The 27,138-nt window shown below is 40.1% G+C and overlaps 1 protein-coding gene and 1 long non-coding RNA gene across 3 annotated transcripts in view; one reads left to right on the top strand and one right to left on the bottom strand.

The window, feature by feature from the left end:
• Positions 1-27,138, bottom strand: part of SLC41A2 (solute carrier family 41 member 2) — a 76,818-nt gene that overhangs the window by 23,885 nt on the left and 25,795 nt on the right. The window contains exons 2-8 of the mRNA XM_075856646.1: positions 21,104-21,672; positions 15,870-15,977; positions 12,349-12,420; positions 11,165-11,309; positions 9,460-9,606; positions 6,381-6,528; positions 63-142 (exon numbers count right to left, since the gene is read on the bottom strand). Coding sequence (XP_075712761.1) covers positions 63-142; positions 6,381-6,528; positions 9,460-9,606; positions 11,165-11,309; positions 12,349-12,420; positions 15,870-15,977; positions 21,104-21,622 — 1,219 coding nt within the window. The 5' untranslated portion in view covers positions 21,623-21,672. The remainder of the gene's footprint in view (positions 1-62; positions 143-6,380; positions 6,529-9,459; positions 9,607-11,164; positions 11,310-12,348; positions 12,421-15,869; positions 15,978-21,103; positions 21,673-27,138) is intronic.
• On the top strand, positions 12,215-26,049 carry LOC142749080 (uncharacterized). Of its 2 annotated transcripts, XR_012882369.1 has the most exons (4): positions 12,215-12,285; positions 12,991-13,092; positions 25,081-25,222; positions 25,927-26,049. It is a non-coding gene; the product is annotated as an uncharacterized LOC142749080 (long non-coding RNA). The 2 variants fall into 2 exon arrangements; XR_012882370.1 differs by lacking the exon at positions 25,081-25,222.

Raw genomic sequence — 27,138 nt, 5'->3', positions numbered from 1 at the left:
TCATACTCGTAGAACGGCTGAAAAATATATTGGCAATAAAGAGCAGTAAATTGCAATCGTACCGTTTATTACTGGTGTGAAGACAACAATCCCAGCCAAATTGGGGTCGGATACAGTTGTGTCTAGTATAAGGCCACCAACACTGAAAAACAAATTTTACTCATTTAATGAAGCAGATCGCACTAGGTACTTAATCATTTATTTAACAACTTGATTTTTATCTTAAAGCGCTACAAGTTCAAATAAGATGGTAGATCTTGTGGGATTCCCTGAGCTTGTGTGACAAGCTATGCTACCAGATGTGAGACTTCCTTTGTAGTCAGTCTCCGGGATGTGCGAGCGGCTGCAGGCCTCTTCTTAATTAACGGCAGAGCAAAGCCAAGTAACTTACAAGATAAGGACTGGATATAGAAAACCTTCAAAAGTGTGTCTTGCAGCTACTATTAAACTATTTTATATCAGGGTAAAGTCAAATGGGTGGTCTGGGAAAAACATAGGCTCTAAGGGATGACACAGAAACCCCACATCAAATAATTTACATGGTACTGTATTTGGTCTAAAAGAATGACGAATCAGTATATTTACATGTTTTCAATCATATGTCCTAATGAATTAAAGTGTACCTGCTCAATGTGTATTTTCTAACTAGATTTATAACATTTGTTATATATTTATTTTAGCTATTGCATTGAAGAATGAAAAACAAAACCTATAATATAGGTTATTTAAAAATGAATACTCACGCTTTTTAACATGAAAAATATTTTATTGTTTAACCCCTTCTCGCTGCAGCCACCTTTGACCTTCTGACAGAGCCTCATGTATCACTTTATATGGTAATAACTTTGGAATGCTTTTACCTATCCGAGCAATTCTGAAATGGTTTTCTTGTGACTATCAGTACTTTATGTCAGAGGTAAAATGTGGCCGATACATTCAGCGTTTATTTGTGAAAAACACTAAATTGAGAAAAAGGTTTATTTTTGCAAATTTTCTCTACATTTTGAACGTATCTGTAAATTTCTCACATTTAAGAAAATGTCAAAAGCCTATTTTTTTAGCGACCAGTTCAGTTCTGAAGTGGCTTTAAGCGGCCTATATATTAGAAGCAACCATAAATAGCCCCATTTTAAAAACCGCACCCCTCAAAGTATTCAAAACAGCATTTAGAACGTTTCTTATGCATTTAGACGTTTCACAGGAATTAAAGCAAAGTGGAGGTGAAATTTACAAATTCAATAATTTTTTCTTTGCACAAATTCAATTTGAATCCATTTTTTTACGCTAACACAGAACGTTTTACCAGAGAAACACAAATCAATATTTATTGCCCAGATTCTGCAGCTTTTAGAAATATCCCACATGTGGCCATAGTATGCTATTGGACTAAAACACAGGCTTAAGAAGTAAAGGAGAACCTAGGGGATTTTGGGGCCTTTTTAATTATTATTATATTTTAGGCACCACATCAAGTTTGAAGAGGTTTTCTGGTGCCAAAGGAAACATCCCAAAAATACCCAGTTTTGGAAACTACAGACCACAAGGAAATCATCTAGGGGTGTAGTAAGAATTTAGACCCACAGGTGTGTCAGATTTTATTAGAATTTGAACATGAAAATGAAGGTCGTTTTAACTAAAAAAAACAAAAAAAAAACGATTTCCACAAGGAATAGAGCAGAAAAAGCCACTCCACCAACATTTGTAAATCAACTTCTCCAGAGTACGGAAATACGCCATATGTGGTCATAAACTGCTGTCTGAGCACACGGCAGGGCTCAGAAGGGAAGGCACACCATTTGGCTTTTGGAGCACAGATTTTGCTGGATTGGTTGCTCGGCACCAATACCAGTACAGTGGAAATTTCCCAAAAGTGATTCCATTTGGGAAACTACACACGTGGAGGAATTCATCTAGGGGTGTAGTGAGCACTTTGACCCCACATGTGTTCCATAAATTTTATTAGAATGGAGCAGTGAAAATAAAAATATTTTTTTTCAAATAAGATGTAGCTTTAGCTCATTTTTCATTTTCTCAACAAATAAAAAGGAGAAAAATAACCCCAACATTTGTAAAGCAATTTCTCTTGAGTACAGCAATACCCATATGTGGTCATAAACTGCTGTTTGGACACACAGTAGGACTCAGAAGGGAAGGAGCGCAATTTGGCTTTTGAAGTGCAGATTTTGCTGGATTGGTTTCTGGGCACCATGTCACATTTGCAGAGCCTCTGTGGAACCAAAACAGTGGAAACCCCACAGAAGTGACCTCATTTTGCAGACTACACCCCTCAAGGTATTCACCTAGGGGTGTAGTGAGCTTTTTAACCCCACAATTTTTTTCCCAGAAATCAGTGTGCACTCAATGTTGCAGAGTGAGGCCTCGTGCACACGAACGTAAAAACGCCCGTAATTACGGGCCCATAGACTTCTATTGGCCACGGGTACCTCCCCGTATGCTTATGGGAAGGTGCCCGTGCCGTTGAAAAATATAGAACATGTCCTATTTCAGGCCGTAATAACGGCACGGGCAGGCCCATAGAAGTCTATGGTCCTCCCGTAATTAGGGTTAGGGTTTTAGAAACACCCTACATGTGGCCCTAATCTTTTGCCTGGACATTCAATCAACAAGGCTCAGGAGTGAAAGAGTACCATGCGAAATGGAGACCTGATTTGGCGATTTACAAAAAGTATTGGAACACAATTGCAGAGGCCCTGATGTGAAATCATAAAAGAAACCTCTGAGAAGTGACCCCATTTTGGAAATTACACCCCTCAAGGCATTTATTAAGGGGTGTAGTGTGCATTTTGAGCCCACAGGTCTTTGCACCATCCGCAGCGCAGTCATTTTATGGAAAAGTAAAACATTTTCCATAGATATGCCATTTCAAGTGCAAACATATTGTGCTAGGTTTGTGCCACCGGAGATAGACACCCCAAAAATTGTTAAAAGGGTCCTCCCGGGTATGGCGATGCCATATATGTCGAAGTAAACTCCTGTTTGGGAACAGTGTAGGGCTCATAAGTGTATTGCTGGTATTTCAGTTATTAATGTGGGGACATATGTAAGCTGTGCAGAGTACATCAGGGCATAATCAGGTTATATAATAATGGGCTAAAAAAACAAAACAATAAAATAATCCATAGATGTGTGTTACGCTGTGAAGCAATCCTTTCTGCACAGGCCATTGTTGCACTGATAAATGATGTATTTTCTTATCCCCATTTTCGTACACACTCTGCACCTTTGCAGTTTGGGGAATTTCGCAAGGAAATTGTTGTCCTGGTAGAATACGTGCACCCTCGCTTCCAGCAGAGATATGTTTGAGCCCTCTCCTTCCTGGTTCCCTAATTTTAGGGCCATGATAAATAATCTCTTGAAACAGAAGAATTGTTCCCTTTGAGCCTGTACAATTGCATATTTGTTCATTCCTAACTTATTGGAGCCTTAACTTATTTACATTTTTTCATAGACGTAGTGGTATGAGGGCTGTTTTTCTGCGGGATGAGATGTAGTTTTTATTGGTGCCATTTTGGGGTACTTGCGACTTTTTGATCACTTTTTATCGGACTTCTTGGGAGGCAAGGTGACCAAAAAACAGCAGTTCTGGCATAGTGTTTTAGGGTGCGTGGGGGAGGATCCATAAAACGAACAAGAAAATTGAGGTGGTCCCACAGATGCTCAATAGGGTTCAAGTCTGGCAAATTAGGGGGCCAGGGAAGTACTTGGAAGTCTTGGTTGTGCTCTTCCAACCACTGTCAGACATTTATAGCCATGTGACATGTCGCATTGTCTTGCTGGAAGATACCATCTGCCCCAGCAAAGACTAACAGCATGTATGGGTGGACGTGATCGGCAATGATGGATTCATACCCAAAGCGGTTGTTTGTTCTCTGATGTTTCTCGCCTGACATGCCGACGTCCATCCATTCGATGAAGCAGAAAACGTGACTCATCGGAGAAGGCAACGCTTTGCCAATCATCGGTGGTCCAATTCCAATACTGCCTTGCAAATTGAAGCCTTTTTCCGATGCACCTTTGTTAGCATAGGAGCAGTGACCATCTGTCTGCTTCTGAGCCACATACGCAGTAGGATTCGCTGAACTGTTTTAGACACACCTCTAGTAGCCCCCTGGTTGATTTTCACGGTGAGATGCTCCACTGTAGCATGTTATCCGGCCCTCACGCACCTACGTAGCCAACATTCACCTCTCACATCACTGGCACATAGTGCTCTGCAGTATCCACGTGAGTTATTCACAATGGTGCCATTTGCCACTCACCATGCACTTTCACAAAAGCAGTAGAAGAAACAGTTCACAAACTGTGCTGTTTGATAAATAGTGCCACCCATTGCCCGGAAGCCAATAATTATCACTTTTTGCAACTCTGATAAATCACCCCTTTTAGGCCTCATGCACACGCTTGTGGAAACAATAGCGCAACATACTACAGTATTTAATCTGTCAAAAAAAACGGAAACCTGACGGAACGGAGCCTAAGGACTCATGCACACAGTCGTGCCCGTAATCACTGCTGGCCTCCGACTGGCGCAGCCAGCATTTTCGGCCCGTTTTCCCATACAAAGTATGGGAGCACGGCCCGCAAAGTACGAAAAATAGGACATGCTCCATAATTCCCGCCACAGTTCTACGGCACCGACACCTATCCATAGCGATACGGAAAGGTGTCTGCGACCAATAGAACTGAATGGTATATGTGATCAGACAGCCTACCACACACCTTATATACCCACCATTCCAGCCCACAACACATTACTTCCTGCATGGGCTGATGTCGAAAGTAGGAGGTGGTCATAATAATGTGACTCGACTGTATAGGATCTAGTGACAGGTCCTCTTTAAGCTCTTTGGGCAAGATTTATGCAAATTGTCTAACAACCGATCTTTGTTACCCATAGCAACCATTGACATTGCAGCTTTCATTTTTCAAAAGCATATAAGAAATGAAAGCTGCGCTGTGATTGGTTTCGCCTACATTGTCTCAATGCTCTGGCAGCTACCGCAACTTGCTTTATTAGAGCTGTTGATGGGAAACCCCATTCAAAAATACAGGTCAAACTCACTTTTTCATATTGCAGCAGAAGAAATGCAGATGTGAACATAGCCCTAGGAAAATGACAACCCCTTTAAAACACATCTCAGGCAAAGAATAGAGGATGTCACTTTTATGGTCTCCTATATATACTACATAAACAGCCCCTGTCAATCTGTCACATCGTATGACAAATGTAAGAACATGACTATGGTTGTAAAAACATTAGTGATTTAATTTGCCTCCTGCTGAGAGTTAAACCATATGCTAGGAAAAGTAAGTGAATATATCTCTATATATTTATTGATATTTGTCATCTGTATATAGCCGCATGAATCAGCGGCCTCCTGATGGGCTGAGATTTACATAGCGACATGTTGTACAGGCACATAAAGAGATGCGTAGTTCAAAATGAAATATGGATACCCCACTGCTATTTACTAAAAATAGTGCACACCAACTAAAATGAGTGGCATCCAAAGTAAAAATGGGATTGGATTATTTTTGGATATTTTAGGCAACACACCACAGCTTCATGAATGTGCTATATAATGCGCAGAAACTTCACCGTCTGGTTTTTCATAAGGCTACATTCACACGACAGCAAAAACATTTTCAGAACAACGTAGTTCCTTGGCTGTATTCACCCGGCCATTTCTTTTTTTTTTTTCACAATCAGACGGCCCCATAGAACTTTTTGGATTCGTTTTTATTGGCCGTTTTTCAGGAATCAATCCTCATGGCGGCCGTTAAAAACTGATCCTGGCCAAGAGGACTCCCAGGGCACTTTGGTACTTTAAGCACGGAGACCGGGGAAGCCCTTGACGTCACTGTCCATATATGGACAGTAATGTCTGGGCTTTCAACTATGGAGTCCCCGGCCAAAGCATCGCAAGCTCTCTGGCCGGGGATTCTTGTTTTGGGAAAGTCCTCGACGTCACTGTCCATATATGAACAGTGGAGTTAGGGGATTTCAGATGCCGAAATCCTCGGCCAGAGCATCGGCAACGCTCTGCTGTGAGGGACTCTCCCTAGGAGCATAATCCCTGGTCACTGTCCATATATGGACTGATGTCAAGGGATCCTCCTGGAGCGGAATCCCCAACTAGGGCGTCGGCAATGCTCTGGCAGGGGATTCCGCTCCTAGAGTAGCCCTAATGGCGCTATCTAGAAAGAGGGGGTGTAGCGCTACCCACAGGGTTTGGTGTTATCTACATGGGCACGGTCGTGTGAATATAGCCTAAATTTAATAACTAACAATAAAAATATTTATATATTTGTCTGAAAATAAGCAAAGGGAAAAAAAAAAAAAGTAGGGGAGTACTAACCTGCTAATAAGCATTGCAGTAATGACTGGCTCCCAGCCAGAGTGCAGAACAGTTTTTGTAGCCGGATGTTTTGATGCCACTACAATCCATATTGGGGTTAGTGCAAAGAAGAAAGAACCAACCAGGGGTGAAATAAATGAGTAGGAATCTAGAACAGAGTACAAATATTAAATATGAGGATTCTCCATGCCAAGATTCAGCACTTTGCAATCAATTACCTAATATCATAGCTATATGTACAAATCTAGAACAAAAGCACAGACCCAAATCGTCAAAAGAGGCACTCCTATACAGTCTTACTGAAGGGGACTATACAAAAAGACATCCTCCTTCCTTGGCAAAGTGATCGTGGGCTATGGCTCCCATCTTCAGGTAACGGATGCTAATTTCCCTTTCCTTGCTTGATTAAAAAGGTGGTCTCCTATGTGAATTCACACCTGTAATCACGATATCTCAGGTTATGTATAAAGACCACGTCAGTCTGAAACGTGTCAGCTGGATCGGTTACTTTCTCATGCAATTCTTTGTCGCTTTTAAATGGATACAATAAAGGTATTTTATGCCAATTCAGTGCAGATCTTCATAATTTACGATCTGATGTCACTTATGTATCTTCTAGGCTTCTGAATAATAAGATATCAGGTAGAATGTGCCTGGGCCATTGCCAAGCATCAATCCAAGAATGCACTGGGGGACAACTTTCTTAGCGCTTAGTGTTCGACTGTTGTCACTCAATCTCATCAAGGCCTCTTCTTGTTTCGTATAGATGATGCAAGGCTATTGCCATACAGTAATCCTCGCCCATCCCTACTGTGGGCCAGAGTTTGCACGCTGCATGTGACATGCATACTACTGCAAAAGAATAGTGTGCAGCCTCTCCTGGGCCTTAGCGCTACATCTGTGGTACGAATCAGGACTTGGAATGATCTATAGAACTATATAGTTTCTGCTAGATATGATCCGGCCACCACAGTTTTTGTGATACCTAGACAAGGCATTGAGACACGTAGTTACCGACGAAAATATCCGCACAGACCTCTCTCAACATTTATATTTTAAGAGAGGCTAAACTATAGAGGGTGCAGAAGTTACAGTCTTGTGCCTGGAGGGGGCCCCTTTGCCACATAAACATACCAGTACTAAAAATGACACGATAGTTGGGCAACCCTGTTGCAGATTTTGAATTGGGGCGCAGAAACGACAACCTCTGGATTTCAGCTCTAAACGCAAATTGCTTTATTGCCTCTATTCAGGTCAATAGGGGTTCAGGGGCTGTAGAGCAATATAACACCGAATCTGTTAAAAATCCCATTGTAATCAATGGGATTTTTAATTGCATCCGTTCGCATCCGTTATATTTGTCATCCATTTTTTTGGGGCGGAGAAAAAAAAAAAAAAAGTGCAGAAAAACGGATTTCTAACGGATGGGTTATTTTTATCATTAGTGTGAAAGTGAAACGGATACAAATGGATTGTAATCCACTTGCATCCGTTCTCTTAATTTCAATGGAATTTTTTACGGATCCGTTTTTATCCTTAGTCTGATCAAAAAATGGATCAGAGTAACGGATTATACAACGCAAGTGTGAATTTAGCCGAATCTGGAGCCTGAAGAACTAATATTCTCGTGATTATACTAAAACAGTCTCAATGACAGAGCACCATGAAATGTCACATGACATAGAAGTTTTTAGTTCAGACGCCAAAGGCATAAAAAAGCCCTAGGCCAATGGCGGGGGAGTAAATAAATTATATAAAATGTAATTTTCTTGTCTAAAATGACTAAAGGAAACAATTGTCCCATGTTAAATGTAATTTCTATAGGACACAGGCCAACTATATATGTGAAGCAGTTAAATGGAATTGAAACTTTTTGTTTTAATCTATCACAATGTTTAAGATCTCTGTTAAGTGTCTGAGAAGGTAAAACATTAATTGCTGGAGATGATCAGAAAAGGTTCTCAGGCTCTGGATGTAAATAATGAATGTTTCCATTCATTGACATCCAGCAGCGAGCCGAAGTCAGAATAGCTTCTGGTCAAAATAACAGACAATGAATCCTGGACGGACCCTATTATAAAAGTCAACGGGTTCCGCTCATGTGATATGTATCGCACGGTGGATCGAGCACTGCGTTACAGCTTCTGTGATAAATGGAAGCCATGATATAGATAGGAACAGAGCCTAAAGTCATATACAGAAGTACATAAAGCTGTGGAGAAAGTAACAATTTCTAAAAACCCTGTTTCTTGTTGGTAGAAGATTGATCTTGTTGCCACTGTGGAACTTGAATCCGCACAACTGTGCATGTCATATGGACTATAGAGACCTCCAGTGGTAGAGAAAGAAAACAAAAATCTACTTCCAGTCGGGTCACGTTCCATGAAATTGGCTTTCTAGAAATGTGATGTCAAAGTTAGCATTTAGACATTTTATACACCCTCAAAAAAAAAAAAAAAAAAAACTGACTCAGATACTGATCATGCGAAAAACAAAGTTAGCCAGTACATCCACTACCTAATAAATGTTTTATTTGCCACTTACCATTTATTTTACTTTATTATCCAACTAAACGTCACAATGAAAGAATTACAATGAAATATTTTTAGTGGAATGTTAAAAATGAAATTTTCCTAAAGGGAATCCATACCATAATATATAAATCTCTATATCTAGATAGACAGATAGATATTTATTTAGTCTCAGGATAGACATTGATGGCATATCACTAAGTGACACCTCATTACTGGAACAAAGTGGCAGCTGTGCTAGGAAAGTGCTGTGCCACGTCTGCTTGGCACATGGTCAGCCCCTTATAGTTAATGGCTAACCATATGTCTGCCCAAGAGCCGTCTGGTGACAAAAAGGCACTGCACTTAGCATTACTAGTTACCACTGGTTTATCGTAACTAGTGCATCTTACCGATGCCGATATTTAAAGTAATTGTGTCTGGTAACAAGTTCCCTTTGATCTACCACATCTAGTCCTAGCAATATAAATGTCTGAATATTTCAAAACATGCTTCTTGCATTGTATTATACAACACTTTATGCTTTTATTAAAGTAAAATAATCTTACCTATGCAGCTGTAAAGACCCTGGCTAATCCATGCCAATATGGCAAGCGTGATTAGATCACCAAAGCTGGCAGCAATAGGCGTGGCAACATTGTCTGGATTTATTCCGGTTTTCTTGGATCCAACAATTACTCCTACCATAATTATACCTAAAATATCACACAAAAAAAATGTATATTATATAGATCCAAAATATGCATAAACTATACAAACAGAAATTACCATGGGAACGTATATTCACCCTTTAAGGACGCGCCTATTTTGGATAAGGATGCAGCGTTTTTTATTTGTTTTTATTTTTTTCAGCTCTACGTTCCGAAAACCATCATTTAAAATTTTTCTATCAAACTAACCGTATAAGGGCTTGTTTTTTGTGGGACAATATGTATTTTTTAATGGCACCATTTTGGGGCATATATATATATATATATATATAAAAAAATAAATATATGTGTTGCAGAAGTGCATTCATTTTATTTTATTTTTTAAAGGGATTAGGGGAAAAAAAAAATCCCGCAATTGTTTTGGGGATTTAATTGTTTTTTAAATGTAACTAATGTTTTCAATAAACATAATCAAACAGTTTTTGTGAAACATGCACACATCCTATGGGATAAACAATGGAACAGTAGTACATTTAGAGATCGATATTGCATTCAGACAGTAGATGGTTTCGCACCAGCTATGACAATAAGAAAATCAAAGAACTAAGAAACAGTCAGAGAGCTTCGATTATACAAGTTACATTAATCAGGTCATATTATAGTAAGGTATCAAGCAGTCTCAAAGACAGTGAGTAACAACATATAACATCTGACGCCAGTGGGTCTCAGGGTGGGGCAGAGGATAGGTCCAGCACAACAACTGGTCCATTGTTTATCCCATAGGATATGTGGATGTTTCACTTGAGATATGACAAAATGTTTGATTATGTTTATTGAAAACTTTAGTAACATTTAAAAAAAATAAAATCGTTTTTGTATTGAAAAGTGCTTTCAAATGAGCCCCCACTCCACCCCCTGTGCCATTTAGGATTTAGATGCCCCCGTCCACCCTCAAGGTGGTGGGGGTGTTTTTTTTTTTGCGTTAACTGGTAGATTTTATGACCCTGTTAAATCCCTCCAAATTTCAACCCTCTACCTCGAGCCGTTCAAAAGTTATGAGGGTGTTCCGGAGCTTTGGGGGGCACCGATATATATATATATATACACCAAAAATAGAGCCCAGAAGCAGCACTCAAGCTTGAAAATGCTTCCATGGAGGAAGTGAAACGTTGCGGTGTTGGGTGAATAAATTCATATGTTTTGCTATTGAGTGCTGCTTCTGGGCTCTATTTTTGGTATATTCATGGGGAGTGCGTCACTCCTTGATATCTGAAGCTAGCACCAACCGTTTTTTGTTTTTTTACACTGTGCTGCTCCTACTATTTGCTTGATTTTGTGTATATATATATATATATATATATATATATATATATATATATATATATATATATATATATATATATATATATATATACACACACACACACACACACACACACACACACACACACACAAATACCAAATTCAGCCTCTTTACACCCTGTGAAATGTTTCCTTTTCCGTTTAGTGGCATATCACATACTGACACATCATTAACGAGAAATCCTAATAAGAGTAGCAGGCTGGCATCGATTAGCCAGATTCTGTTTGGCAGCACACTTGCCTTGAAGAAGTGAAGCTATAAAAGCAGTGGCCACGCTGCTGGAGCAGAGAAGTATTGCATGGTCTAGGCGGTATTTGCCCTCTGGAATCCAGCCTAATATAACTGCTGCAACAGCAGCCAAAAACCCAACTACTGTCGCTTGTACCTACAAAAAGAGACAAACAAACAGCTGTTTATGTTTTATTGAAAACAGACTATGCATTCTCATCTTGGCTGGAACAGCATGCTGTAGAATGTTCGATGTTCATTTCTCAATGTTTTACAACAGAGCTACATGTCAGGTTGTAAGACAATCCAATCCCCCCCCCCCCCCCCCCCTAATTTCTGTACTTTACAGAAGTTTAATTAGCACTTGGCTTAAAGGAGTTATTCAGGATGTGAACATTTTGTCTTAGGTGCTGCAAATGAAAAACAAAAAAACAATACTTACCTATCCTTGCCCTTGGCGATCCAGCGACGTCAGTCCGGTAGTACTCCCGGCGTTTGTTTACATGCATGTAGCATGTGACTCATGCCGCCAATCAGAGGGCTCAGCGGCTGAATGTTGTATTTCTGGCATTGATTCATTACCAGAGAGCCCAGTTGAGCATTGATTGGCTGCAGCGGTCACATGCTATGTGCACGTAAACAAGCACTGGGACTACCACCGAAGCGACAGCGCTGGATTGCCGGGGTAAGGATAAGTAAGTATTGTTTTTCGTTTCATTTGCAGCACATAGTGGATCACCTGAACTACAGCTTGTTTAGCTTCAGTCCTTAAAGGAGCTCTCTGGTACCTAAACATTAATGACCTATCCTTAGTAAAGACCATGTATTATTAGTGGGGGTCCGACCCCTGCCAATCAGCACAATAAATGGGTCATGGTGCTCCAATTCCAGTAAATCAGTCAGAGCGTCAGTATCCGTCACGGCCGCCCATATGGACAATTCTATGTGGATCCCCACTAATAAAACATTGATAGCCTGTTGTAAGTTGTAGAACTCTTAGCACTTAGGTTCGATTCACGTTAACACTAATAAAAGCAGTAAAAGATTTAATGATATGCTGAAAAGAGAAATATATAGTGTATATAGGCATCAATCAAGTTCCTCCTGTAGTCTAAACACTAAAGGAAAATAAGGTCATCAAATTCTATATAAACTGATAAGATATAAATGAATAGATGTAATAAGAGTTGAATTACCTGTTTTAAAGCCAGATTACCAATAATAAGATTCCACTTCTCAATAGGCGAATCCATCTTCCCAACATTAACCTAAAATAAACACAGATATGCCATCACTTTTACCAATGCATTGCTAATCTTAGAAGGGTATATTTACCCGTGGCAGATTGTTTGCCGAAATGTCTGCGACTGTCCCATTCATGTGAATGGGGCTTGTAGAAATCCATGTACATGCTACAGAAACAACCCCATGCACATAAATCAAATGATTATTTTTTAGTCGCAGAAATTTCTGCAACAAATGTTAACTTTTCAACGACCAGTGATATCAGCCCTCTTGATGGTATGGTATCTAAACTGAACCAATTGAGCTCCACACACTAAGAACTTGTTCAAACATGCCATTTTTTTTCCCCCTTGGAAAGGTTTCCCTTCATTCCTCCCAAAAAAATCCATTCCCTATTTTGTTAAAAAAAAAATAGAAAAAAAATGTATGGACAAGAGGGGAACATGTACCCAAAATATAATTTGCAACTAGTCCTAAGTGGCATAATAAAAGACGTCTCATAACACGGTTTAGCCAGCAAAATAGTGAAATCAGAGAGCCCGTGGTGTAGTCTGAACACTAAATAGTCAATTACATGTATTTTTTTTCTTCAGGGTTTCACAACCATGTTCCCAAGCATGTTGACGGATTCTACAGGAGAAGGCACTGGCAAGGCCTATCACTTTTACAGTAGAGATGGCAGTGATCTCACTCGTGTAAGAGACATTTACTTGAGCGTAAGCAAAGCAGTAAACGAATCTGGTTCATTATATAGCACTGGATTGCTTTCCTGCCCCTACAAAGAATGAAAAGGTTTTGCTTGAGATGGGAAAATATTTTTAGGACTTTCCACGTGGAAAAACATCGGCAATCCCGGATTTACTCAGATGTTCCACATCAAGCCCAAAGTGTCCACGCCATGGTGCAGTACGTAGAAGTTTTACAACATGTTTTATCTGTATATCTTGCTCTTAGATCCCATAGAAGAAAATTCAGAATGACATGGATGGCCCCTGGAAGTCCTCATCATTCATGTGAACTATGGCACTCTTCAAATATACAGGACTCGACAAGTTATACAAGTCAATATCATCTTTTATAGATCATTTTTAGATTACATTTATATTTGAACACTACCATAGTTCAACACACACACACACACACACACACACACACACACACACACACACACACACACACACACACACACACACACACACACACACACACACACACACACACACACACACACACACACACACACACACACACACACACACACACACACCATTCAGATAGGCCCAATTTTCTGCTACGGGATGTAAATGCCAATTATACTGAAAAACTTCTACATACTGCTCCATAACACAGGCACTTTATGTTTGATCCTCAAAAGATTCTTAGCCAATGTTGTTAAATGTATCACTTTACCTAAAAACTTTCTACCAAACCCATACCAGCAGCGGATATTAAGTCCAGTGAGCGTAATACATCAAATGTAAAATCCCTCTATTTCATTATGCGCCATAATTCATTTGACTGCTTTTCTTGGGAATTACTCCATGTCTGCTAAGCATTTTTGTGAGATTGATTATTTCATGTGATCCCTTTGTTTAACAATTTGTGCGATCATCCAACATACATAAGCCATTATCTCGTACCTCCAGATACAAACATTTGTTGGCAAGATTGGGGGGGGCATAGACATTAAAAAGAGAAATGGACCTGCCGGCATTTGTTACCTGAAGCAATTAATTGGAGCATTGATTTTCTGGGCGATAGGTTTCTGCCGCACATATAACATATTGTCAGGATCATGTTAGACGTGAGTAGCATTGTGTTAGCATTGAGCCATTTCAGAGGAGTTATGATTAAATTGCTGGCCTCTGTATTTCCATCCACAATGCCTGTCTTTGCGAGGGTGACCTTGAACAAATCAGTTTTTCCACTGTGAACAAGAGGCTGGAATGGCAGTAAAACCTTCTTGTTATGGTGTCCGCAATCTGCCTCACGTGGCTCTGGAAATCGTAAAGATGCTCTCCCCTGAGCACATTACAGGACAGCAACATATTATTCTACCCAATCACTAGAAGTCTAGGCATTTCAACATCCATAATAGACTGGACCATGTCTTGTATTTTCCAAGGTCAAATGGAAAAATAATGTATGTTGAACTTTTCCAACTTTCTATTATGATTAAAAAAAGTGGACCTAATTTTTACTGCGAAAGCAGATTGTAAACAGATGCATTTTCTGTGTTATAGCGTACTGCTGTGTGCAAGAGGCTATCCGGAGGCACACAATGCCCCTGCGGATACATAGTACAGAGCCGAAAGCACTACAGAGCTTCTTTAGATGTCCCTGTGACTATCTGGGAGACGACGGGACCATATTGGTCATTGGTGGTTTTTTTTTTTGCTTTTTTTTTTCATGTGGGTTTAAAAAACAAAAACTAAAAACGTTTTGTCTCTTTGGACCTGTAGAGCCACTATTTGATTTGATTAGGGAAAGAAAAATCACAGGGAATCAGAGGTCCCTTCATATTCTTTGTCATGACTCTTCCCTGGCGGCAGATATCGGGGGAAAAAGAAGGATCAGACATAGTGGATATGAACTCGCACGATCCTTTATTCCAACGGAAGAGGAGGTGTCTGGTGGCAGCTTATTTCCCTCTCCTCATTGACATAAACATGCATGTTCGGCCGAGTTGCAGTCTCATCCGTGGGCCGTCTGCAATCACGGACCGGTACACACAAGAGCGCATTGCGTTTAATGAGCCCGGACCGCAAAATCACATGTCCTATTTTTTTGCGATCTGGGCTCCGTGCAATGCACAGATTGTGGAAACCTTGGTAGTGAAACGATGGCCCATAGGATATAATGTGCCCTATACTATCCGTAATTGCGGATAGTATGCAGATGCAAATACATGGTCGTGTGCATGGGGCCTTAAAAGTCTTAAAGGCTATTTACCCCTTTGCAACTATTATTACACCAATGCACAATGAAATCAAAAGGAAGCAACTTTACAAACAACCCTTACTAAAAAATATCCTACAGTTTTAGGTATATGGCTCCTATGCAAATCAGCATATCCCCATGGATATAGACTACAAACAGCCCTTCATCTCCTCCACCACTTCTACCATCTCTAGGTCAGCAAGAGGAGGGAGCAGATGAAAGGAAGTAACATGAGTGCAGAATCAGACTACACACCGAATGTAATTGTATTCTGTAACCATAGAAACATATAGGAACTGTATATATTTTTTTTAACAAAGACTATTTTTAAAGTTGCATCATTTATTATTTTTGATACATTGGTTGCATAGGTGTACATAACCTTTAATGTGAAGCCGTAGAGAAGTTACAATAAATAAAAAGCAAACGTTAGAAGCATACTAATACCTACAAGTACTGTGGGTTTCAGACATACTATTGAAATTCATGAGAAATATTTAAAATATCAACATTTTTCTAAATATTCACTCACTGCTGTTGAGAGTCTGGATGCTAATGTCATTTCTAGGTTTCCTTTAAGGCCAAGCAATGCAGGAACCAAGATGAACACTTCTGTAAGATTTTTGAACACCTCCCAGTGCTATTGAAAGAACGAATAAATAAAATATATTAGTAAGTCATCACCTATTTTATGATTAGTAACAGATAAGTATTCTTATATTAAAAAAATAAAAAAAAAGGGAGAATGCCAATAAACAAAATCCTCCTTTATTTGAGCACATTTGCCTCCGTATGTGTGTGGCAATTACCGAATATTGATAATATTTTACTTACCGATGGTTTAGTTGCCTGTAGTTTATAATCGTTCTAACGGGATTCTGTTTTCTACGCACGGCCGTATGGTTGAGCCCTTGATGGAATTCTGCTTATACACAACAGCCATTCTGAAGAGAAGGTGCTAGGCCACACATTCAGGATTGTCAGGATTTAGGTGCGGATTCCATTTCTAAATCCTGACAATCCGCCTGCAATGATGGCATCTATTTTATACTATAAACAATGTTCATTATTGCTGCGGCTCCAGGGCTGAAAAGCTGCGGATTAGAAATACAATGGGGTTTACCCACATGCAGATCTGCTGGCCAATCCACAGGAAAAAAATCAGAGGTTCAGTTACAGATCATCTAAAAAATCCACTGTGTGAACATAGTCCAACACATGGAGGGCTGCAATCTAAGATTCTATGTAAATGAATATGTTCTTTTCCAGTTTATTTCTAAATGTAAACATGGAACGGGACTTCAATCTGACAGCAATGCAGTACTACCGTACTGTAGATGTCAATACATGCAACATCCATTCGCCAGTGGCGTTTATAATTTTTATGTATGCATGAATATAAACCAAACTATAGTTTCATTGTTTTTTATGGTTTTTTTTTATACAGCACCTGTTTAACAAAATTTCAGTTATATGTAAACAAAGAGTTTCATTCCGCTCATTGAAAGGGGAAAGATACGCGGTGAAAACCCATAATAGCAATTGACGCGCTGCGGATTTAAAAATCTGCACCGCAGGTAAATTACTGTGCGAAAAAATTCTGTAGCATGTAGATAAAATTTGTTCAAATCTCATCCATATGGCTGGTAATGTAATCTGCTGCAAATTTTCTATCCACAGCATTTTTGCTACGTATGCATTTAACCTTTGTGTGTTCATTTATGTAAAGCAGGGTTTCCCAATTTGTAGAGATTTTCAGGCTACGCAATGCGATTTTTGCAGTGAGATACTCGGTGTGTAACCCTAGCCTGATGCATTCCTACGGACAGCGATTAAATCGCTCACTACAAGAAAAAAATTTGTCTAAATCCGGCCCCAGCCTTACAGGTCATGTCTTGAGGGTTTTCTGAATATCGCACAGGTGATTTAATTAGTTTCACTAAATTAATAATCAGCACGGGTTTCTCTATAGCAATCCTCAGGACATGGTTTGGAAAACACCTTCTCTGGAATGCACTACCGTAGACAATCTGGATAGATCCCAACATCCTCAGCTTTAAAGGAGCCCTGAAAATATATCCCTTCAGGCTGGGTTCTGACAATGCAGACGCATCGCGGCCAAGATGAGCCCATGATGTGGCCAAACCAGTTTTTAAATTCACTGCAGGGGAAAGAACGTTAAATGTTAATGGCTGCGCGGTAAACTTCAGTCTAGCTGCATAACCGCGCATCCTTTAACAATGAAAGTGCTATGCCCTGAAGTGAATTTGAAAAACACGCCGATATATATGTTGGTGCGGTTTCAGCCACACTGCGGCTCATCTCAGTCGCACTGCGTCCACACTCCTGGAACCCAGCCTTAGGGAGACACATCACATTCCCTAATTCGACTACTCTCCATTTTAGTGGGGCCACATTATTACTCAGAATCCGAAACGCTTATTTCATTCCGCAATATCCCCCACACTTCTTGCACTTTATAGCTCTCACACACAGATAACGGCTGGTGTCCAGCTCACGCAGCTTTAGGTATACTTTCCTATTTTGTATAAAAGATGCCTAGACCATTGTACAAAACAAGCATTTTTTACCTCATGTCACTCCCTATTTCCTCATAGATTGTAAGCTCTTGCGAGCAGGGTACTCACCCAGCTTATTTGAATTAATTCGTTTTTTCACTATGTAAAGTCTGATGCTGTCTGTACATATGTTGGCGCTATATAACTAAAGATTATTAATATAGGGATTGTCATACTGCATGTAGCTTTTTATTGTAGGCCCCTCCAGTTTAGTAAATTCCAAGGAGGAAGTATTAAACGGACCCTAACTTTCTAAACAACGTATTCTAATCTAATAGTATACCCGATATGTCAACTTTTTATTTTACTTAAATCCCATTTACATGGGCCAATTATTGGGCAAACAAGCATTCATTTGAACGCTCATTCCAGTTTACACAGGGCTACGATCAGCCGATGATAAGCAAACATTAGTTCATCGGCTGATTGTATAGTTTATGCAGCACTAAAAATCATCGTTGCCGGCAGCACATCTCCCTGTGTAGTAAGGATCGCTCATTCCTACACATAACCCAGCATTGCTCCTTGTGAAAGGGGCAAATGAGTGACGATCAACAAGCTGTCTCTTTGATCGTTTTCATGTACCCATATCGGGCCGTGTTATTAAAATGTAGTTTTATCCATGCAAATTCTGTGTAAAGTTACTGCCACTAGGTGTCTCCCTTCCTGTAATCTGCTGAACCCCCATTATCAGGAAAAATCCATCTCAAGTTACAGAGCAGAATTGACGGGTTGCAGAAGATGAGGGTGGGTCTCTTCACTGCATGCATATACAAGTCTATGGAGAAGAAAGGGGTGCTGGGAGAGAAAGAAACAAAAACATGCTGCCATAAAAGTCTATGAAGAGGGGAGGTAATGCAGGATAAGCGTGAGAGAGCTGACCATCAAAGTCTATGGAGAGGGGATGAGAAGGAGGTGGGAGCAGAGAAAGACTGAGTTAGACACAGACATGCTGTATGCAAGTCTATGGAGGGGGAAGGAGGGTGCAGGAGGAGGTAGCAGGAGCAGAGTAAAAGACACAGGCACACTCAGACATGCTGCAGATGCTGGTAAAATTTATACGTTACACCAGTGCTGGATTCTAAGCTACACTGCTGTATAATCTCCTCCATGCTGCTGCAGCTTCTATATATCTATATATGTGATAGCTAGAGATAGTAGAGCAGGATTTTCCTCTTCTATGTGTACAAAGTATAAGAGACATGACAGCAGTTAAAGAGACTCTGTCACCACATTATAAGTGCCCTATCTCCTACATAAGGAGATCGGCGCTATAATGTAGGTGACAGCAGTGCTTTTTATTTTAAAAAAAACGATCTATTTTCACCACTTTATTAGCGATTTTAGACTTATGCTAATGAGTTGCTCAATGGACAACTGGGCGTGTTTTACTATTGACCAAGTGGGTGTTGTACAGAGGAGTGTGTAACGCTGACCAATCAGCATCATGCACTTCTCTCCATTCATTTAGGCAGCGCATAGGGATCCTTTTAGATCTCTATGTGCTATCTTATACTAACACATTAACGATACTGAAGTGTTTAGACAGTGACTAGACATTCCACGGGATGTCTATTCACAATCCCTGCACTTCGTTACTGTTTCTGTGGTAGTTACAGCAGAGCAAGCGTAATCTCGTTGTAACCTGTCATTTACAGCGTAATCTCGCGAGATTACGCTTGCGCTGCTGTAACTACCACAGAAACCGTAACGAAGTGCAGGGATTGTGAATAGACATCCCGTGGAATGTCTATTCACTGTCTAAACACTTCAGTATTGTTAATGTGTTAGTATAAGACAGCACATAGAGATCTAAAAGGATCCCTATGCGCTGAGTAAATTAATGGAGAGGAGTGAATGACGCTGATTGGTCAGCGTCATACACTCCTCTGTGTAACACCCACTTGGTCAATAGTAAAACACGCCCACTTGGTCAATAGTAAAACACGCCCAGTTGTCCATTGAGCAACTCATTAGCATAAATCTAAAATCGCTAATAAAGTGGTGAAAATAGATCGTTTCTTTAAAATAAAAAACATTACTGTCATCTACATTATTGTGCCGATCTCCTTATGTAGGAGATAGGGCACTTATAATGTGGTGACAGAGCCGTTTAATCTCTACCCACTAGCTCAGAGACTACTGAGAATTAGAGATAGAGCCTGCAGAGGGGAAAACTGCTAAGAATAAATGCAGAATACAAGTCATAGAATGGCCAGAAATAGTGTTATGCCTCATGTACACACATAGCAGCTTATTCAGAAAAGTTATGTATGCTTTAAAGGGTTATTCCCAACTTAGACATTTATGGAATATCCACAGGATATGGTGAGTGCTCCTCGTTCTCTTGATACATGGTAAAAGGAGTGGGCCCAACTAATGAAATGAGGTGCTGGACTGTACACCAAGGAATTCATACAATAAAGTTGGGAGGAAAACTATGGTATACACAACCAGAAAGAGCTGCTGGTTGTGTATACAATGGTTTGTTTTTTTACGTCTATGTTATGGCCGCTTTTTTCTGGACATAGACATTGTATAACAGGTGTGATTTTGGAGATGTTGCCTGTTCATTGTGAGGCTGTGGCTAAAGCAGGGTTACAAAAGGGGGACATTTGTTGCCTTTCTTGCAATGTACACGGTACTGTGCGGAGGCCCAACTGAGTCACTGTGTGGGGAACTGCGCTCAGCTGTTTTTCCATAACGCCCACAGAATCTGCTTTGATTGGCAGCACGCATGCTCAACCCCTGCATGCAAACTCCTCCCCACCGTGGTTTTGCAGTTGTCGAAGGACTTTATCACACCAAGCTAAGATTATCACCAATCCAGTGGATAGGCAATACATGTTTCTAGCTGGAATATCCCTTTAATACTAGAAAAAAAAATATTTTCCATTACTGACCAGAAGATTTCAGATACAACTTTTGCAGGGAAATGACGGAACACATCAAAATAATGCAAAAAACAAAACGTCATAGTTTATTAACAGATTATAGTCACTTTAATAAAATTAATTTAAAATTAAACAAAGAAAATAAAACAAAAAAAAAAAATCTGAAAGGATTAGGAGAGTGAGAATTGGCAAAGAAGAAAACTTTGAGGAACTTCGTTCCCCATAACTTCATACATAAAATGTAGGAGCATGCATTTAAGAATTAAAAAAAAATAATGCATATGTATACAGACCTGTACAATGTCCAGAACCATTCCGGCTGACACCGTTCCAAACCCTGCTAAGAGGAATGGCACAAGTATTTGGAGTGCCATAGTAAAGCTAGATTCTTTTGGCACTTTTTTCCCCCCCTCAAGTATGGCATCAGTGTCCCCGTCTCCAGGATTTCGACTGTCTTGCAGCATTGCATCTGTTTCGGAGACATCCCTCCCATCACAGTAATCATAAGTGTCATAGTCATAGCTCGTACTGCAAATATTTGAGCAGTGTGGGCCATTTCCAAGATAGCTTGGCTCAGAAAAGTGATGGTACTCAAGATTCTGGTCAGCTCGGAGGTTAAAAGCATGTCCTGTTGGTGACAAGCCATTGATTTTCTTCAGTCTGTCTTCCTGGCCCTTGTGGCACACTAAAGGAACCATGCTCAGAAGAAGAGATAAGAACTTGTCAGACTGAACTGATTTCAAGCTAACATTCCAGTCCACTGGACCTTCATTTGAAAATATCATATATGAGCTCCCATGGCTGTCACTCATTCTGCTGAAATGTCCCTTTTAGGAACGGTGAAAGACTGTTGAGCTGGTCCCTAAACGAAAACAAACAGAAACATTTTTTTATGTGTGTGAAGTTACAAAATAAGTACACATGAACGGGTTAACGCCATTAGTGTGTTTTCCACAGTTTTGTTATAGTACTTGTAAACACTTATAGACATAAGGTATGAGCTAAGGTGTATATACAGCGTTAGGCCACATGCACACAACCGTGCCTGTAATCACAGTGCGTGATTACGGGCACGGACGGCATTTGCAGACCGTGCTCCCATTATAAAGTATGGGAGCAAGACCTGTAAAAAAAGACACAAGGTTTCTACGGCCCGGACACCTTCCCATGGATATACGGGAAGGTGTCAGGTGGCCATAGACATGAATGGATCCATAATTACGGACCGTAACTACAGAAAAAAAAAATCTATGGTCGTGTGCACGGGGCCTAAGTCCCCATGCACATGGCCGTGCCCGCAATCACGGCCTGCGATTGCGGGCACGCCCTGCCGCCGACTGCCACCCGCATTTTCAGACCGTGCTCCCATACTAAGTAAAATGCAAAAGAACGGACATGTTCCATAATTTTCTGAACATTTCTACGGCACGGACACCCATCCGTAGCGATACGGAAAGGTGTCCGCGTTCAATGGAAATGAAATGAGTCAGTTTTTGCAAAAAACTGAATTTTTTTTACGGTCGTGTGCATGGGGCCTTAGAAAAAGAAGTGGCTGGTAGTGGTAATTATTTTCTATTTCAAAACCTAAAACAGAAAAAAAATATATAAAGCAGGGACTTAAAATGTCTCCTCTCCTGGACCCAATTATTATGCTTGCAAAATCGGCACTGTGTGAACAAGCCTTTAACGGATACATCTTTAAAACTCATATAGAAATGTACTAATCTCATATAGTGGTTTGTGTGTTTTCTTGGTTACCAATCCTTTCTAGTCTGCCTTATTTAATCTAACAAAAGCATCACTGCGTACATATACTTTATATATGTATCTGGATACCTACAGAAATGATTTTGAATTCAAGGAAAGAGCAACAAGGTTGTGGTTATCCATAGTTTACAATAAGTGAACTTACAGTCAACCAACAGTAAGAACTATACTGGATATGGGACTCATGCACATGGCTGTATTATGGTTGTGTAGTACAGTGCCAGAATAGGGCAACCATAAGGGTGCATGGGAACTTACTGTACCTTCGTATGTCCCCAATTTCATACAAAGGCATAGAAAGGTTTTTTCAGACAACATACGATTCAGACAAATAAAAATAAAACTTCACACCGTCGCATGTCATATTAGACAGGTATTCTTCTCTAGCAGCATTGCTTCTAAGGGAGAATATATCCAACGCACTGCCCTCAGGAAAGCATCAAACGACAGCACACATAGTCCCTATCGTGCTATAATACAGTGCTGCAGGGCCTCCTATGAGGCCTAACTAAATAGATAGGAATATATTACAGCTGATAAGTATTGCAATGAGGAAGACACAAATATGCGAATACTCTAAGCAGCTTCTAAAGTGGTACACCACTTATAATTTTAGCTTGCTATACGCTCTCCTCTGCTAATTTGGTTTAAGCCATTTACCCATTGATTGTTTCCCAACACCCACAAGCAGCCAGAACCTCCCAAACTGAAGATCTGACCCAGCATCAGTAAATAAAAACTTTTTTATACCTAGGTGCGAGGAGTAAGGCTATGTTCACACGGGGTCTTTTGCCGAGTTTTTTGACGCGGAAACCGCGTCGCAAAACTCGGCAGAAACGGCCCGAGAACGCCTCCCATTGATTTCAATGGGAGGCGTCGGCGTCTTTTTCCCCGCGAGCAGTAAAACTGCCTCGCGGGAAAAAGAAGCGACATGCCCTATCTTCGGGCGCTTCCGCCTCCGACCTCCCATTGACTTCAATGGGAGGCAGGAGAAAGCGTGTTTTATGCCCACGGCGCTCAATGGCCGCGGGCGAAAAACGGCGCGATAATTGCTGTTCACACGGAGTATTTTGGGGGAGGAATATCTGCCTCAAAATTCCGTTTGGAACTTTGAGGCAGATATTCCTCCCCCAAAATACTCCGTGTGAACATAGCCTAAGGAAGATCATGCTAAATGAAAAAACTGCGGCAGTCGGAGGGAAGTTTTCAATGAAAGATAACAGAAATGGACAAATCATATTTTACTGAGCGATTCAAATAAAAAGTTATAGTACAACATCCCCACCGTCCTATACATGTTATAATACTTATTGAGGCTATAAATTCAATTTGCGTATTAAACTTTCCAAAATAAAATCGCAAATACCTAAATATAACAAATATTTATTAACATTTGTAGAAAGGATACAAGAAATACACAAAAACATTGGGAAGTGTGTCTAAGGCTTTGTTCACATCTGCGTCAGTGCTCCGTTCAAGCGCTCTGTCTGAGCTTTCCGTCAGGGGAACCCATGAACGGAACCCTGACTGAAGGCAACGGAAACCATACGTTTGCATCACCATTGATTTCAAAGGTGACGGATCCGATGCAAATGGTTTCCGTTTGTCTCTGTTGTGCAAGGGTTCCGTCGTTTTGAGTGGTAATAGTTACATATCGCTCTAGTATTATCCAAATGTTTATAAAAGTACAGACCCTTGATTTATCAGGTGCATATAGTATCTTGCAGTATAACTATAATACAAATAACAAAAACAAGACAAGACACTGGTAAACACAAACAAATACACAAGATAACTCTCTCATCTACCCAGATATATATCTCGCACTTTCCGTAAGCCTTGCCATGAGCTTTAAAATACACCAGCACAGTTAACACACACACACACACACACACTACAGCGCAAAACTATACAACAGTCAATAGCAGCGAAACCTTGCCCTTTATGGACCATCCACAGGAGCAATTTCCCCATGACCTATGATAACAAATATACTATCAGTTTGTGAGAGACTCATCTCAATGACAAAGTAGGTTTTTCAAGAGTCCAAGGTACGTTACAACACTGTGCTGCTCCTTTCCCTGAACAATTCATATGAAGCAGAAAGAGAGATCGGCCCATCAAGTGCCAACTGAATAAAAAACAATCTAGTTATGGCATTGGATAGGGCTTTATTTATATGCCAAGATTTTGGAAATTGTGACGACCAGAAAGAAAACATTTAGGTATGACGTTTCGGACCTTAATAGTGAACTAACCTGTGGGTGAGGTAGTGCAACAAAAGGTGTTTTCAACCTTTTAGATACAGCGTATGGGGAAATAAGCACTAGTTCAGACCGTAATATCAGAAAGTAGAAAATTGTGTTTTATATTTTTTTCAATGTCAATTTATAGAAAACAAATTCAATACAATTGCCAAATGTGAATCAAATATATCACCCATCTAAAGGTTAGAGTCCTGGAAATGTCCTGGTTAGAGTTCCTTCATAGTCTTCTCCGTTAGATCCAGGGCTCTTACCGATAAGAGACACCACGTGTGGAGGATTGGCGTCTGACAACACCTGTGCGACGTTTCAGAAGACCGCCCCCTTTCTCAAGCATACCAGTCAGACGTTCCGTGCTCGTTTAAGTAGTGATCGACTATGGTAATTGTAATCAATATAATATACCACATTTTATAAACACGTGAAGATTTAAAAATGTGTAAATAATTCAAAACAAGCATTGAGTGTCACATTGAATATTAGAGAAATTGATTGTTTAAAGGTTTTTCATAATGTTTCAACAAATTTTGTTAGTAAAGGGTTAAAGGTCCCCTATTTTTCTCCCTTTGTTATTTCCATGTAGGAGTTTTCTAATATATATATACCAATCCATTAATTCAATAGTCCGTAAATCAGATGTAAAATTAGAAATGTCTCAATATTCGAGTACATAGTATTATTTCATGTTTGAATTTATTAATATATTTTGTATTTATAGTTTATGTAATGTTAAAGAAATAACTATTTTTACTTTATTTATGGACTAAGCAGTTATTTGGAGGAGATATAAGGCAATAATGCCATTTCAAGATTATGTTAAAATAGGTTATATATTATGAATGGAAAAAGAGAATTATAAATATACTCCAAAGTTACATAACCAGAAAGAAAACACAACTTTTTACTATAAAAGATGAAGATTTTATTAAATTTCACTATCTTTACACACCTGTATTCTATCTACATCCCTATTTGTTTTCTACTAACAAATCTCTTTTTTGTTATACAGAAATTTATTTTGTCTTTCTGCAGTCTTCTCATGTTTCTAACCCGTTTCTTTGGTTTTGTTTCTCTTTCATCCATAGGTTGATAAAATTTTAGACATAAGGAGCATAGAGTGTCTGCATTCAACGAGGACATGTTGTGTTTTACTTACAGTTACGCTGGCCTAGGCACCAATACTGAATAAATCACCATCAGCTACAGTATTCCTTGGGAGCACCATATAAATATAATTCAACATAAAAATAACACACCGTTCTAGTACAAAAAAATATTTTATATATATATACATATACACACACACATATATACACACACACACACACACACACACACACACACACCTCTATTTGGTCTTCTCTGTGAGTACAGTAAATAGATCTACATCCCCGTAATAAAAAAAAAAAACTCCACAAATTTAGAAAAAAAAAAGTATTCCCCTCAAGAGTAGCTTGCTTGCATCAAAACAAAATACAGTGAAATAACCAATAATAAAACAATCTAGTAATTACAAGTTGTTAACCCTGCACGTTTTGAACACTTATTACCAATAGTGCAATTGATAAATAGCGGAAAATATAATCATTATACTAGGGATCCACATCCAGAGAAAAAAAAAAACAGACCACCACCAAGCTCACACGGTGTCATAAACCCCTACCCGGATTTGGCAGTAACTATAAGTCGTCGCCGACAGTGTGCACCGGGAGGTCAGCTGTCACCGACAGCTGACATTCCACTCTTGCCGGCCAGCAGTCCTTTGCCGCTGATTTAGTCAATTAACCCCTTAAATGCGGCGATCGATTGCGATCGCCGCATTTTAGGGGTTTCTAGGATATCGGCAGACACCGGTCTGAAATCACGGGGTTTGCCGATAGTTAGCATGGCAAACGAAAGCCAAACAATGGCCTCCGTGTCTGCCATGGACGGAAGCCCATCAGGACCTCCGGCTGGTCCCGATAGGCTTCGAGATAGTCACTGTGTCGTTCCCGATACACACTGTCGGCGACAAAGTGTGCATCGGGAACCGGGAGGTCAGCTGTCCCCGACAGCAGACACTCCATTGTTGCCGATCAGCGGCTCATCGCCACTAATTTAGACAATTAACACCTTAAATGCGGCGATCAATTGCGATCGCCACATTTAGGGGGTTTGTAGCACATAGGCAGCCCCCATGCAATTTTGGGGGTTGCTAATGCTTGTGATGGCATCTGGAGGCCAGACAATTGCCTCCGGGTCAGCCATGTATGGAAGCCTATGAGGACCAGCCTCGTAGACTTAGGCTGGGCTCACAC

This window comes from Rhinoderma darwinii, chromosome 3 (assembly GCF_050947455.1).
Source record: "Rhinoderma darwinii isolate aRhiDar2 chromosome 3, aRhiDar2.hap1, whole genome shotgun sequence".
Taxonomy (NCBI): domain Eukaryota; kingdom Metazoa; phylum Chordata; class Amphibia; order Anura; family Rhinodermatidae; genus Rhinoderma; species Rhinoderma darwinii.
Note: the sequence above shows the minus strand (reverse complement) of the source record. Positions and strands in the feature narration are given on the sequence as shown.